This window comes from Gossypium hirsutum, chromosome A11 (assembly GCF_007990345.1).
Source record: "Gossypium hirsutum isolate 1008001.06 chromosome A11, Gossypium_hirsutum_v2.1, whole genome shotgun sequence".
In the NCBI taxonomy this organism is placed as follows: domain Eukaryota; kingdom Viridiplantae; phylum Streptophyta; class Magnoliopsida; order Malvales; family Malvaceae; genus Gossypium; species Gossypium hirsutum.
In genome coordinates, this window is record NC_053434.1 from 16,360,910 (window position 1) to 16,376,676 (window position 15,767).

The 15,767-nt window shown below is 32.5% G+C and overlaps 1 protein-coding gene across 4 annotated transcripts; it reads left to right on the forward strand.

Annotated features, from left to right (window-relative positions):
• Positions 1–1,163: 1,163 nt before the first annotated feature.
• On the forward strand, positions 1,164–8,111 carry LOC107924487 (transcriptional corepressor LEUNIG_HOMOLOG). 4 transcript variants are annotated; one of them, XM_016854962.2, is made up of 18 exons: positions 1,164–1,581; positions 1,886–1,926; positions 2,063–2,160; positions 2,401–2,510; positions 2,630–2,919; positions 3,002–3,089; positions 3,203–3,308; positions 3,883–3,932; positions 4,013–4,279; positions 4,647–4,730; positions 4,918–5,136; positions 5,461–5,593; positions 5,681–5,790; positions 6,222–6,371; positions 6,528–6,683; positions 6,782–6,898; positions 7,052–7,249; positions 7,606–8,111. In XM_016854962.2, the coding sequence occupies exons 2-18, from the start codon at positions 1,895–1,897 to the stop codon at positions 7,747–7,749; spliced, it is 2,352 nt and encodes a 783-aa protein (XP_016710451.1). In that variant the 5' UTR covers positions 1,164–1,581; positions 1,886–1,894; the 3' UTR covers positions 7,750–8,111. The 4 variants fall into 4 exon arrangements, with proteins under 4 accessions (XP_016710451.1, XP_040937135.1, XP_040937136.1 ...); XM_041081201.1 differs by having other exon boundaries at positions 4,121–4,279; XM_041081202.1 differs by having other exon boundaries at positions 1,430–1,435.
• Positions 8,112–15,767: the final 7,656 nt, after the last annotated feature.

Consider the following 15,767-nt stretch of genomic DNA (forward strand, 5'->3'; position numbering starts at 1 on the left):
CTTGACATGCATATAGTACTAAAAAAATTATTAAATAATAAAAATAATTTTGACCTTTGATTATCTAAGAAAACAAAAACTTTTCTCTCATCTCACAACCCACACCACATGTCATAAACCACTTCAAATGCCCAATATCGGCATTGAACCGCTTTGATTTAAAGCAATCTAACATTGCTAGCTATGATTGAATCTTCTAACCTCTCCCGTTGTTGTATTGATGGAGCACAATTGACTTAAAGAGTGGACTATATCTCTTCCTCCACTAGTCCCTGAATCACCACTGGGCTGTCCTCCACCCACCAAATATCACGTTTTCGAAAGAACTCCTCTTTGGCCAACAGGTGAGCGACTTGATGCCCCCTCTCTTGATATGCTGAAATTTACATCTCTAAAAAAAAAGTATAATATGTTTTTCTTCCCATATGTGGTTATTAATTTTCAAGTGATCAATGCATATCGCTCGAAGCTTCGTTATAACCACCAAAAAATCCCCCTCAACCTCCATTGCCCAAAATCCTAACTCTTGAGCGAATGTAAGAGCCTAGGTACCAACCAATGCCTTCGCCGCCAACGCATTCGGTACATATCTATTCTAAGGAAGTTGCTCTCGTTATCAAACCAATGTTATTTCTAACGATAATCCTCATACTCGCTACCTCCAACTCCTTATAGAAATTTGCATAAAAATTTACTCGGACAAAAGATTCCGAAAGAGACCGCCACACTACCATCTCTTTTACGCTCATTCAACTCTTTCCCCTTAAAATTTTTAATAATGCATTGTAATCTCATTTACTAATATTGTATGAAATATAAATTCATTTTTTGTCATTTTTAGCATTTTATTTTAATTATTTTCCGTACGTGGCAAAAAATCCCACAAACCCTCAAAATTTACATTTTAATGCCATTCGTTAAACCTCCAACAACTTGCTCCTTACTTAAGTCCACATCATTCTCCTAACAAGCATTTCACCATAAACCCCCTGTCCTGACAACCAAACTTGCTCGACATATAACCACGCATCAACCCGGGACCGAGTGGCCCACCGAACCAACTAAAGATCTACTTTCAAATTCCGAACCAAATACCGAACCAGAAACTCTATATAAACGAAACAGAATCTGACACGAACCGCAGGTAAAGCTTCTTCAGAATAAGCTCTTTTCCTTTTTAATCCATGTGTTGCCTCCCTGATTCTGAAAAAAAAAAAATAAGAAAACCTTTTTTCTCCCTCTTCTACTGTTAAAGTTCGAGCTGTTATACTTCAGTTACAGTCAAAACAATCGTTCAAAAACTAAATTCTTTTTAAAGAAATAAATTTGTTTTTGTCGTCTGTTGAAATAATTCAAAATAAAAAATAAAAAATACAAGCTCTGCAAGCTTGTATACTGTTTTCAGTTCCAATCACTTTAAGCTCTGCATTATTCAGTCAGTGTCACAAAAAAAAAGGCCTTAATTTTTATTGATTTTTATTGCTAAATTTGATTTTTTATTCTTTAAATTTTAGATTGAATTACAGTAAGTGCAGTGGAGATCTTATTGAAATTTTGTTTAAACATTGATCCATTTTACCGGTAATGATTTATTCGGTTATTTAAGGATTGCGTTTTCTGAATTTCTAGTTTTGATTTGTTTGGTTGCTAAGAAAGCTGAGAAAAAACTTAATAAAAACAGTTTGAAGTTTTCTTTTTTTAAAGAGAAGAGATAGTAAAATTCTGTTGAAGTAAACGCAAGCTGACTATAGTTGAATTCTTTCCTCTTCATTTGTTTGATGAGTTTTTTAATATTCTACTTCTTAAAGTTACGTTTTCCTTTAGATTATAATTTGTTAAGGAAAGATCTAAAGCAATGGAATTTAGTAGCTTTTTTGTTTTGCAGGAAAAGAAAATGGCACAGAGTAATTGGGAAGCTGACAAGATGTAGGACTGGTTATAAATTTGTAGTTAAAAACTTTGTTGATTATTAGGTTAACTAATTTTGAACTTGGTTACTGCCTTTCGGTAGCTTTAAGCAGTAATTATCGTGATTTTTGCGTTTTTTTGGTTCGTGCTACAGGCTTGATGTGTATATTCATGATTATATGTTGAAAAGAAAGTTGCATGCTTCTGCAAAAGCTTTTATGACCGAAGGAAAGGTTGCCACAGATCCAGTAGGTAATTTTCGCAAGCAAATTCGTTTATTTATGGCATACAGTAATCGAAATTGCAAATATTGTTAGAGTCTGATTCTTTGACGATACTTTTATGATGCATGCCAAAGTCATTCGGGCGATTTTGTTGTTTCATAGTACTTTTGCTCTTTTACTATCTTGTTGAATTATCTAATCTAGTGGGACTATTGCCTATTTTCCTTGTATCATAAGCTTTATCTCGAGATATAATTTTTTTCTGCAGCTATTGACGCACCTGGTGGATTTCTGTTCGAATGGTGGTCTGTCTTCTGGGACATATTTATTGCTAGAACAAATGAGAAACATTCTGTTGCTGCTGCAGCTTATATAGAGGTACCTCTATTTTGTTGTATAAAGTATTCCATACATTTACCTGGTTGCTTTTTCTCATCGTGTACTCTTTTTATCTGTATGCATGTTTATATGTGAGTGTATTTTTAAATAAAAAACAGGCACAACAAATAAAAGCAAGGGAACAGCAGCAACTACAAATGCAGCAGCTGCAACTAATGCAGCACCGCAATGTTCAGTTACAACGAAGGGATCCCAATCATCCTGCTCTTGGTGGTTCTGTAAGTACTAACTCTGAAGGAATGATGGGACATCCATCAGCAAGTATCTTGGCCATGAAACTGTATGAAGAACGTGTGAAAAACCCTCAGTCTGTAGATTCAGAGACATCATCAGCACTTATAGATGCCAATAGAATGGCCCTTCTGAAAACACAGGCCAATCCTCATAGGTATGAAAAACTGATCCTAGTGAGCATTTGGTTTCCTAGTTTACAGTTTAGATCTCTATGATGTCACATTTTGTATATACAGCCTGTTGGTGCAAAGTAGCCGTGGAAATATGTCAGTAGCTTTGCAACAAATCCAATCACAAACACCACTAGCCACTGTAACTGCCCAGGTCATCTGCTTTTGATCGTCTGAGATAATGTTATTTGTATCCTTTTTTTAGTACTCTTGTTAACTTTTATCATTTCTTCTCTAATTTGAAATGTACTATGTTTGGATTTCTAGGATATCAAAAGTGAAGTTAATTTGGGTGGAAATCAGAAAAGCTTACCTATGGATCCCTCATCCATCTATGGGCAGGCAATTTTACAGCCTAAATCAGGACTAGGAGGTGCTCATAAAGATACCTGACTTTCTCAATGGAAAAACAATTTTGATAATATAGTTTCATCTTTCTACGTTAATGATGTATAGTTTTTATTTTCCTTGATTTTATTGTATGGTACACATAGATTAGATGTTAAATTTAAAAGGTGATCATGGGAGGTAGCATATTGTCAGACATCTTAGCTTTTATATTTGTTGCTGGATTTTCTAGGCAGTAAATTTAGAGCTTTAATTGCAATCAAGCTTGTTAGACCAACAATGCTGGCATTGAATTTTGGGAAGCTGTATACATGAAGATTGGCTTTGCTGAGTCTGAGTGGTGACAAGAAAGATTAAGACTCATGATTAAGCTAGGGGTGAAAATTACTGCAAATGTGAGACAAAAATGCATCTAGCAGTTACATTAAGCTGAGATACTCTGCATGCTCATAGTAGCAGTAACCTTTGCTAACTGTTCTAGGATATTATTTTTCTTGGGAGTTTCTTTGTAGTAGTAGTAAAAGATTTTGGATTTTCTGGAGCATTTTTGACAACTTGTTCCTGCTTTTAACCCATATACCTCTACTGACTGCCCTCAGGATTGAATCAAGGTGTCTCTAGTCTTCCGTTAAGGGGTTGGCCTCTAACTGTAAGTTCCACTGACCTTTTCCTGTCCTTGTTCTGTACCTAGATACATCAGACTTAGTTGGATTTTGCTAAACTTTATAGGGCATTGATCAGTTAAGACAAAGTTTGGGCATGCAAATGCAAAAGCCTAATCTGCAGACCCAAAATCAATTTCTTTTGGCTTCTCAACAACATAATGTCTTGGCACAGGCTCAGATACAAGGCAACCTTGGAAATTCAGCAAACTTTGGGAATACAGACCCTTGTAGGTTTGGTCAATTGTCTAGGGGCAACTTGAATGCAAAAGATGGTCAATCTGCTAGAAACGATGGATCCACATGCTCCCCTGTGCATTCAAGTTCTCCAAAGGTTTGAACATATTCCTGATACCAGAAGGCTACTCATGAAAATTGAGTTTTACTATTTCCAGAAACAGAGAAGCTACATCATATTATTGAAAGGATTTTTTTCCTAAATTTCCAAATATGGAATGAGGATCACATGCATGTTCCAGATCTATAAGTGTTGTGTGAGAGCAGCACCAATAACTTGGGGTATACTGACATGCTTTTATTAAATCCTGCTTTGACCTGTTGGGTTATATTGATGTTTGTAACTCTTTAATCATTATGCTGGAGTTGCTTTCGTTCTGATGATTTACGGTAGTCAGTCTCTGTTAATATGGACTATTGTATATGCCTTGTGTCTCATGTAACTTTTGCTGGGTGATTAACAGAAGAAGATGAGTCAAATGTCACATTGTTCCTCTCAACAACAGGAGCAGTTGCAACAGCAGCAGCCATCGCAGCAACTGCATCAGGTTGTACTTCAATGAGAATTAATTAAAGAATCCTTCATTCATGAGCTGAACTGATACTTTACAGGAAAAAATCTTTTAGAAACTACAATATGACTCCCAACTAAAGCATGCATTTTTTAGATGGATTTTTCTTAAAATCTTTAAATTCTGGTTAAACTAACTCATATGACGATTCATTACATTGTAGAATAACAGAAAAAGGAAACAACCTTCTTCTTCTGGAGCAGCTAACAGCACTGGAACAGGAAACACAGTTGGCCCTTCACCAAATTCACCTCCATCAACTCACCTGCCTGGTGATGCAATAACTACAGCATCTAGTCTGCAGCATGTCAATAATGCTTCTAAATGCATGATTTATGGGGAAGATTCAACAGCGCGCCTTTCATCATCTTCAAATCTATTGGTAGGCAATCCACAGGCTTTGAAATGACTTTCAAAGTGTGCAACAGAAACATACTCTAGTTTTATGTAGATGCAAAGCATAAGCATGCTTTGCCTTGGATATTTTCTGTATTTTTTCTAGCAATGGATGAGATGATCGTTTAATAACTCTAAGTGATAATTTTACCTTTCAGCTCAGACATCAAAATATCATTGTCATGTGATGGCATGCAACTTGTTTGTTAGGTTGAGCTAATAGTTGGGTCAATATGTATTTCTTCGATACTTGCTTTAGTGTAAAAGTTAAAAATACTGAAACTACTACTAACATAATTTCTTTCTGCAGGAAGACATAGAAAGGTTTGATCCTTTGGATGAAAATACGGAGACGCTACTTTCGCATGATGGAAGTGATGTGAGGGGCATCTGTGGTACAGTTAAACAAAGTCCTAATGAGCACCAAAAGGAGTCTGTTAAAGGTAAGCCTTATCTATCTTCTGTCTTTAGTCTTTACCTATTGTTGGATTTTTCTTTTTGGTATTCTGACCCCAAATTCTCCATTTCAGGTTTCACTTTTGCTGAGGTTGGTTGTATACGGACCAGAAATAGCAAAGTTACTTGCTGTCATTTTTCTTCGGATGGGAAGTTCTTGGCTAGTGCTGGGCATGACAAGAAGGTATTTGACGACTTCCAATTTTCCAACCCTTTCCTTCAGTATTACGTTTATAAATGTAACACCTAGTGAATAAAAAACGAGGTCTCAAGTTTAATATCTCGGTATATTGTTTGGAAATTCACTCTGTGAAAACAATGGGAGAAAACTTGATTAAGTCCAATGGGCTCGAAATAACACAAAATTGAGGTCACTTGGGAAAAATATATTGATAAACCTGATTAGACATTGTGGAAAAAGTTTTCTAAACTATTTGACTACATAAAGTTACTCGAGAAAAGTGAATTGGATGACATAACCTTCATTGTTCTAGTAGGTAATTTGTAAGCTGGGTTGGCAATCACCTCTGTTTGTTATTCTACTAGTGGAGTATGTATAGGAAAAAAAAGTTGAAGAATACTTATCACATGGTGATGGGCTTTTTTTTCCATTAGGTGGTGCTTTGGAATATGGATACCCTTCGAACAGTGAGTAGTCCGGAAGAACACAAATTGGTTATTACAGATGTTCGCTTCAGACCAAATTCCACTCAGTTGGCAACAGCTTCAGTTGATAAATCAGTGCGAATATGGGATGCAGCCAAAGTAATCTTCTGCTTTTCTTGCTACTTTTGCTACTCTATGCTCTCTGACTTGGTTGTCAATTTTCTGGCATATACCTGTTCTTTTTTTTTTTTTTGAAGCATGCATGAAAATTCTTTTTATTCTACTGTGATTAACATACTTAGTTCATTGTTGCAGCCAAGCTATTGTGTGCAAGCATACAATGGCCACTCTTCACCCGTGATGTCCCTTGATTTCCACCCCAGGAAGACTGAATTATTTTGTTTTTGTGACAACGACAATGAAATACACTACTGGAATCTTAATTTATTCTCATGCATGAGGATGTCCAAGGTTAGTTACTCACTATTCTATTCCTTTATACTCTCTTATGGTGCATTACATTTTATTTGTTTAGTTCTTTTTGTTCAATATTCATCATCCTGATGCAGGGAGGTATGGCCCAAGTGAGATTTCAACCAAGACTTGGACATTTTCTGGCAGCAGCTTCAGATAAAGTAGTGTCTATCTTTGACGTGGAAACCGATAGGCAAATATTAACATTTCAGGTATTGCTTGTATACTTTTACTGCTCCAGTAACGGCCTTGGCATGATGTCAGATCATCTTCCATTTTCATTAACAGCCAAGATTCATGCCTATTAATAGCTTCAGTACTACATTAGTAATACACATCTCTTCCTTGTTTCCCTTTAATAACAGGGGCATTCGGAAATTGTAAACTATATATGCTGGGATGTAAATGGAGATTATTTGGCATCCGTGAGTCATGACCTGGTAAAACTATGGTCGGTGGCTACAGGGGAGTGCATTCAAGAACTCAGTTCTGGTGGGAACCAGTTTCACTCTTGTGTATTTCATCCAAGTTATTCCACTCTTTTGGTGATTGGAGGAATCTCGGTAATTCTTTGAGTTATATTTATGGTTTCCATTTCCATTTATGGAGGTATATTTAAGGTCATAATAAAAAATAGTTATGTTTTCTCAATGAGTGGTAAGGTTCAAATCAGCATGGCTACCTCCCCATATTTTAGCCTGTAAAACTAGTATTTATTATCTAGTTTATGTATAAATTCACTGATTGATCATAAAAGTTCTCTCTTTTTGATACATGCTAATAACCGAGTTTATGGACTTAATACCAATTATATGCCACTTCAGTATAGCTCTCATCGACAAATGAAAAAAATAGAAGTTACTTTCATGTTCATCTGCAGCTAATTTTCTGCATCTTGTTTTTCTCAATGGGGCCACAGTCTTTGGAGTTGTGGAACATGGCTGAGAACAAGAGCATGACAATTCCAGCTCATGAGAATATAATTTCGGCACTCGCACAATCACCTGTCGGAGGAATTGTTGCGACAGCAAGTCATGACGGCTCTGTTAAACTATGGAAATAGAACAATAGAAATAGAAGAAGAAAAAACAGCATTGCTTCCAGTCCCATGGAAATGGTATGTATAAATATGGTATGGTGTGTAATTTATTCTGGAATCCTCTTCATAGTTCCGCTATGGGTAGCTTCTCTGCTTTGAGTTAGAGCAGAAAATTTTCTGTTTTCTTGTTCATTTTTGGCGCTTTTTTAGGCAATATTATTCTTATTCAGAAAATCCTCCTCCTATATTTGCAATTACATTAATAATGTGCCCTTAAGCTACTTTCATGGGTTTTCTATACTGATAAAATGAGTCGTGTAATTGTCCTTAAAATACATTTTAAGTACTCTGTAAAATAATGAGAAAAAAAAAATTAAGTTTATGAATTATTGAGTTATTGAAATTAACTTTTTTTTCCTCGAAGGTTTTGATTGTATGAGTATGTGATTTATTTTGTTTTAAATGTCATGTAAATACTTGAACATTTTTAAGTTGGAAATTCTAGAAATTCATAAAAAAATTCCAAATAACAATAATAACAAAACTCAAAAAAGAGAGAAAAAGAAAAGAACATTTAAAAATTTTAAAAAAATAGTCCAAGTAAATGATTAATCTAGTTCAGTGGCACATTTGTAAATGATGGCAAAATTTTATTTAGAAGTTTTTGATGTGTTCCAAATTGATCCTAAGATATATCTATATTTGTGTTTTGAAATTATGTTTTATTATAGAATTTTAATTATATTTAGTGTAAAAAATATTTTATTTTATTTTTTATGCTATAGTTGTGTTGTATAAAATTTCAATAAACAAATGCAAGTTAAAATGAGTTGATTGATTTTTTTATTAAATTTATGGATTAATTGGAGAACTTTAAAAGTTCTCATCTTTTTAAATTTTTAGAGTTACTATTATTCGTATTATTTAAAAATTAAATTTTAATATATTTGTAGTAAGTCAAATAAGATTTTTAGATTTTTTTTAAGTATTTACTGATATATGAAATAGGACATTTGGACATAAAGTTAATTTCAAGTTGTATTGATTGTTATTTTACAAGGCCTTTTTAGTACTTAACCTTAAAAAAAGATGGGTAGAAAATTAAGCTGGAATGATTTTTTAAAAAATATTATTAAAAATATGGAAAAAAATATAAATATAAAAAAAGAGAATGTAAAAATAATTGAAAATTATATTAAAAATATAAAAGATAAAAAATAATGGTAAAAAAATGAGTAATAAATATCAAAACTATACATGAACTTTGATTTAATATGCAATGTCATATATGAGTTTTGATTTGGTACGATTTTGTATATGAAATTTTAATTTAATTCAATTTTCACAAATCACCAACAATATTATCTAATTAACTTCATTTTACATTGATATATTTTATACAGAAATAGTTATATTAACTTGATATAAAAATAAATATATGTATTCTTTTCTTTAAATGTGTGTAGTTAAATTAAAATTAAAATTTCATGTATATATATGAAGCATAATTCAAATTTAATGTATATATTACACCAAGTTATCTCTTCCCGAAGAAAAAAGAAGTTAGAATGGAAGAATGAGTTGGATAAGTGGAAAAATGATTGAGTTGGTTTTGAATTCAAACCTTTATTTTAAATTTTTATTATAAATAGAGCATATTCATAAATACAACTATATTTTTGAGCAATTAAAACATACAAAGAATTAAATAAAATCAGAATAAATTTAAACAAAACTGATATATAACATTTGTAACACCTCTAACTTGAATTCATCGCTGGAACAGGATTATAGAGTATTATCAAATTTTACAGATCAATTAATCAGATATTTTATATAATATAGCATTCATATCAGAAATCAATCAAAATCAAATATATTGTCCCTTATACGAGCCATCGGGGCCCAAAATACGTGTTAAAAAAAGTCAGGACTAAATTGGGTACTCAAAGAATTTTTCTAAAAACATGAAAAATTTTTAAAGATGCAGGGGATACACACCCGTGTGGTCAGGCCGTGTGACTCACACGGCCAGGTGACATGTCCTTGTCTCAGGCCATGTGGGCATTCGAAATAAGGACACTGGTCGTGTCCCAGCCCGTATCCGTACCTGTGAAACTATCTGACTTGGGTCACATGGCCAAGTCACACACCCGTGTGCTAGGCCGTGTTGAGCATATTGACTTACGCAATTTTAAAGATACAGGGGACACACGGCCGTGTCACATGTAACACCCCTTACCCGAGACCGTTTCTGGAGTCGAGCACGAGGCATTACTTGGCTTATCTTACCAGTTCGGAGCATAAAAACTAGGTTTGAAAATTTATTTCATTATTCGCAGCAAATCTGTCTAGTCACGCAGCAGTTACTAAATTAATTATAACTTGAGCTAAAGAACTCGAAATTTAATCCCGTAAATTTTCCCTGAAACTAGACTCATATATCTACTCACCATAAAATTTTTAGAATTTTTTGTTCAGCAAATTAGTACAGTTTATTAGTTAAAGTCTCCCCTGTGTCACCACCAGACTGCCCTGACCTCTAGTCACTAAAAATAAGTTTTCTCGCTATAGGATTTTCATATGAAGTTCTTACTTGTTTCTATAGAAAATAGACTCATTAAGGAATCTAAGCATGTAAATTTCAACTCATAACCATTTTTGTACAATTTGTAATTATTTTCTAAACTCAGATTAGGGGACTCCAAAAACAGTTCTGACCCTATCTTACTAAAATTCACATATCTTAAAATATAAATTTCTTTTTCCTACACCGTTATTTTTCCATGAAAATAGACTCAACAAGCTTTAATTCCATATATCATTCACCCTCTAATTCATTTTATACTATCTTGGGTGATTTTTCAAATTCACGTCACTGTGCTGCCTGAATTCTGTTTCTTTGCAAAATTTTATCCTTTTATGATTTCCATGCATAATTTATCACTTAATCTTTCATAACAACAAACACCTTCATCCTTAATCATTTTAATAACCATACATCATCAACTACTTACACATCACTCATTATTCATATTATACCAAAAGTAGCTAAGTTTCTATACATGCCATACACAAAACAAAACGTCTAATTATACCGAGTTATTTCTTTGATAGTGTGATCGGCCTCCGACGTTTCCTTCGATCCCCGAGTGGCTAGATAAGTACTATAAGAAGAAGAAAATAAAGAGATTAAGCACTAGGCTTAGTAAGCTTACAAGCAAATAAATCACAACATTCAACATAATGGATAATTATGCATAATATCATCTAACATCATAAATTTCTTTACTTCTCAATTTCTATCTTCTTCTTTATTCCATTACCTTCTTTCTTACCTGACCTTTCCGTTTTCATAAATATAATCTACTTTTCCTTTGCTGTTAATTCACTGTAATTTAACTCGTACCCTGACCCGTTGAACCACTCGGAATACTAAGGATACTAGGGTCGTTCCTGTCTATCAATATCCTGTCAATGCCATGTCTTTAACATGGACTTACATGAATTATTCCTGTCTCCAATGCCATATATAATATGGACTTACATGGCTCAATCCTGTCTCCAAAGCCATATTTCTAATATGGACTTACATGGCTCATTTCTGTTCTGTCCTGTCAACCCTAATATCCTAACATTCCTAGGGTTCAATCGGAGCTTTCTAACACTTTTCCTCTGTCACTTCACCTTAAATTCGACTTTAAATATTTTCATAACATAAATATATAAATGCTGGAAATTGACAATAATAATGTAAAATAAAAGAATATTGCATTTATTTACTGTAAACTTACCTCGGTACCAATTATAGCCAAATTTACCAACTTAGGCTTCAACTTTATTCTTCCCTTTGTCTAACCTCGAGTTTCGTACTTCTTGATCAATTGAGCTTGGAACCTTAAAACCTTAAATTTCTCTTTTTCTTTTCTTTTCTTTCTTTCTTTCCTTCCTTCCTTCTCTGTTTCGTTTTGCTCTCTGTTTCTTTCTTTCTCCCTTCTCTGTTTTGTTTTGCTCTCTGTTTCTTTTCTTTCTTTCTTTGTCATATATATAATAATATAATAATATAATAATATAATATAAAACATAATTATTACTTACGCATGTATAATATAATATATATTTTAAATTAAAAATATCTTAGATTTTTCTTTTGTTATGCCGCCTCAACTTTAGAAAAAGGCATAATTGCCTATTTGGTCCTTTAACTTTTCTTTAATCTATAATTAAACTTTTATCCCTATTGCAATTTAATCCTTTTTCATAATTAACTATCGAAACATTAAAATTTCTTAACGAAACTTTAATATTATCCTATTGACACTCCGTAAATATTTATAAAAATATTTACGGCTCAGTTTATAATATCGAGGTCTCGATACCTCGTTTTCGACCCAATTTACCTAATAATTTCTTTTAAATCACAAAATTCACTGATTTAAAAAATATTTCTAAAATCACACTTAACTTATAATTATTAATTAATAAATTTTTTTCTAACTTTTTCATCAATTTTAGTAATCTCAAATCACTATTCTGACACTACTAAAAATTGGGCTGTTACATCACATGACCGTGTGTCACACATGGCTGAGACACTCGCCCGTGTTCCTGCCCATGTGGACAAAAATAGGCCATTTCCAAGCCACATTTCTCACCCAATTTGGTACCAACCTAAACACAACAATTTGCATATCAACAAGCCATAACAAGACATTCAAAACAAGCCAAAATCATGTCTTAAACATAAAATATTACCACATACAACCAATATGCCCTTAGGCACCTCAAATGACAATTTAAGAACATGTCAACCAAGTATCTCAAGTTACCTAGATGACCAAATTCATATATGCATATTTAAACCACATTTTACTTTCTTTCATTCTACCATATCACTCACACATCGAACATGACAAGTCACTTATATAAATATACATTAAAATATACCAATACAAGCCATTCAAATGATTTGTCTCAACAAAACATTTATATACCAACATTGACCCAAAATAATCTATACATGCCATTATATTCGATATTGATTTACTAAAAGTACCAAAAGAGCCGAAGGATACTGTGAAATAGTTCCGACCAGCTTCCAACCCGAATAAGCTTCTGAATTACTATAAAACATGAAAAATAACACAGAGTAAGCATTTAAGCTTAGTAAGTTCGTATTATACAGAATTTAACTTACCATTTAATCACATTTAAGGTAAGCATACAAACATATCCAAACCAATTTGGCCGAAAGTTTAAACACATATTCTCAACATGTTAGCCATATAGATCACATATAAGATTCAACACACATGGATGAATTCATCAAGTGTAACGCCCCTAACCCGAATCCGTCACCGGAATAGAGTTACAGAGCATTACCTGAGTTACCGATTCATTTATCAGATATTTCATTAATCCGATATATTTTCTTTTCCACGTTCAAGTCTCGTATTCAAGTCATCCGGATCTTTATAAAGAAATTTGATCGTCGTTTTCATTTATTTCATGTTATAATACATTCAACTAATGCTCTAAACAAAATTATCATTTTACCCCTAAACTTTTAATTAATGACGATTTCATCCTTAAGTTAAAATAAAATAAAATTATTGCAACTTAATTCTTATTTCTAGCCGTTATTCTCACACAAATTGATAACAACCTATGAATTCTATAAAATGTTAGAATTTTCCATAATTTCAACACTTTTCAATTTAATCCTTAAAACATGTTTTTCCCTGATCTTAGCTAAATTAATAATTTCATTAAATTTTGTAATTTAAATAATAAAATAATCTATTTCATGCAAATTGGTCATTTCTAACATTTTTTTACAAAATTGCCCATAAAATTTTACTTTTATTCAATTTAGTCCATGAGCCTAAAACATACAAATTAGCCATGCTAGCTGAATATTCATACAAATTTTTTTCTCCTCCTCTCCATTCCACATCCTTAATTTATATAACATGCAACAAGTAACATTATCAATAATTTCACTCTTTACTTATGTATATTCAAAACTGTCCATTTGCATCATAGTCACTAAATTATTTATCTCTTAAGCTACAGAACTCGAAATTAAGATCCGCTAATTTTACCTGAAACTAGACTTACTTATATTATTACCATAAAATTTTCAGAATTTTGGTTTAGCCAATAAGTACAGTTTATTCTTTAAAGTTGCCCCTGTTCTGCTGTCTGACAGTTCCGACCCTTTTTCACTAAGAATTAATTATCTCATCATGCGAGATTCGGATGATGTTCCTGCTTATTTCTATTGAAAATAGATTATTTAAGGATTTTAAACATAAATTTAATCCCTTAATTATTTTTATCTAATTTTTGATGATTTTCCAAAGTCATAACAGGGGAACCCGAAATCATTCTGACCTTGTCTCACAAAAGTTATTGTATCTCATGATTTACAATTCCATTGCTTACATAATTTATTTTATAAGAAACTAGACTCAATAAGCTTTAATTTCATATTTTATTCATCCTCTAATTCGATTTATACAATTTTTAGTGATTTTTCAAAGTTAAACTACTGCTGCTGCCCAAAACAGTTTTAGTGCAAAATGTTGATTTCCATTTTACCCCAAATTTCACAATTCATACAATTCAGTCCTTGCTCAATTAACCCCTCAATCAAGATAGTTTTCTCAATTAATACTTTTTCTAGACATTATAAGTTATTTCATAACTATTGAAATTCAGAATTTCCACATAAAACTCTAACTTTAAACTCTTTTACAATTTAGGTCCCAAACATTCACTTTCTATTCAATTCTTTCAATAAAATCAGCATATAAACAATTTAAAGCTCTAATTCTATGTAAAATCATCATATACTTCCAGCATGTATTCATAGAAACTTTCAATTTCTTTCATAGAATCAAGAACTAATGAATTCAACAAATGAACCTAGTTGTAAAAGTCACAAAAACACAAAAATTTCAAGAATTAGTCAAGAATTGAACTTACTTGCAGTAAAAATATGAAAAACCAGCTTAAGGGAACTCTTCCATGGTGTTTTTGCTGATGAGAATGCAGAAAAATAAAGAGAAATCTAGATAATTCCACTTTAGTCCTAGCTTTATTAAGTAAATTTTACAATTTTTCAATTTTGCCCTTATTTTCTTGGTGATTTCATGCTCTTGCCGTCCAGACCAAATAGACCTAAGACCTTGGGTCTATTTTCCTTTTAAACCCTCTTTCTTTTACCATTTAAGCTATTTAATCATTTCCCATAATTTTGCATTTGATACAATTTAGTCCTTTTTGTTCAATTAGCTATCAGTACTTTAAAATTTCTTGACGAAACTTTAATACTAACTTATTAACACTCCATAAATATTTATAAAAATATTTATGGCTCGATTTAAAATTCCCGAGGTCTCGATACCTAGTTTTCAATTCTAATTATTTTAATATATATATTTTTTGTACATTTCACTATTTCAAAATTTTTCCTAACTTCACATTTAACTTATACTCACTAAATTAATAATATTTCCTACTCATTTGTCGGATTTAGTGATCTCGAATCACTGTTCCGACACCACTGAAAATTAGGCTGTTACATCAAGTATTCACATTTCATGAATTTCATGTATATACCAGTAATAGATCATCTCGATCTCATATAATTTCATAACAGAACTATGCCCGTTGAACCATTTAAAATATCGTTAGATACACTGGTAGTACACTCGAGGTGTACTGAATTGTAATCCGTCAATTCATATTCATGTATGTTCATATGAGCTATAAACGGGAAGTTCCTCTGAGCTGAATAATGGGAAGCTCATGCGAGCTAAATATCGGGAAGCTCATGAGAGCGGTGGTGTGTCCACAACACATGCAGGACCCCAACCAAATCAGTAACCCTAATGACATTGTCATTTGTATCCTACAAATTCTTACGGTTCAAACGAGACTCGGTAATTGTCAGATATACAATCGATATTTATTCATGGCAATTGTATAATTCACAAACAACAAATCAATTAAGCATATATTAATGTGCAATTTAA

What these genes read in the sequence shown, in the direction of transcription:
- LOC107924487 (XM_016854962.2), top strand. Translation starts at nt 1,895, where the DNA reads ATGGCACAGAGTAATTGGGAAGCTGACAAGAT. An exon ending in CATCGCAGCAACTGCATCAG is followed by an intron (nt 4,731 to 4,917) that starts GTTGTACTTCAA and finishes ATTACATTGTAG; the next exon opens with AATAACAGAAAAAGGAAACA. An exon ending in GTGCTGGGCATGACAAGAAG is followed by an intron (nt 5,791 to 6,221) that starts GTATTTGACGAC and finishes TTTTTCCATTAG; the next exon opens with GTGGTGCTTTGGAATATGGA.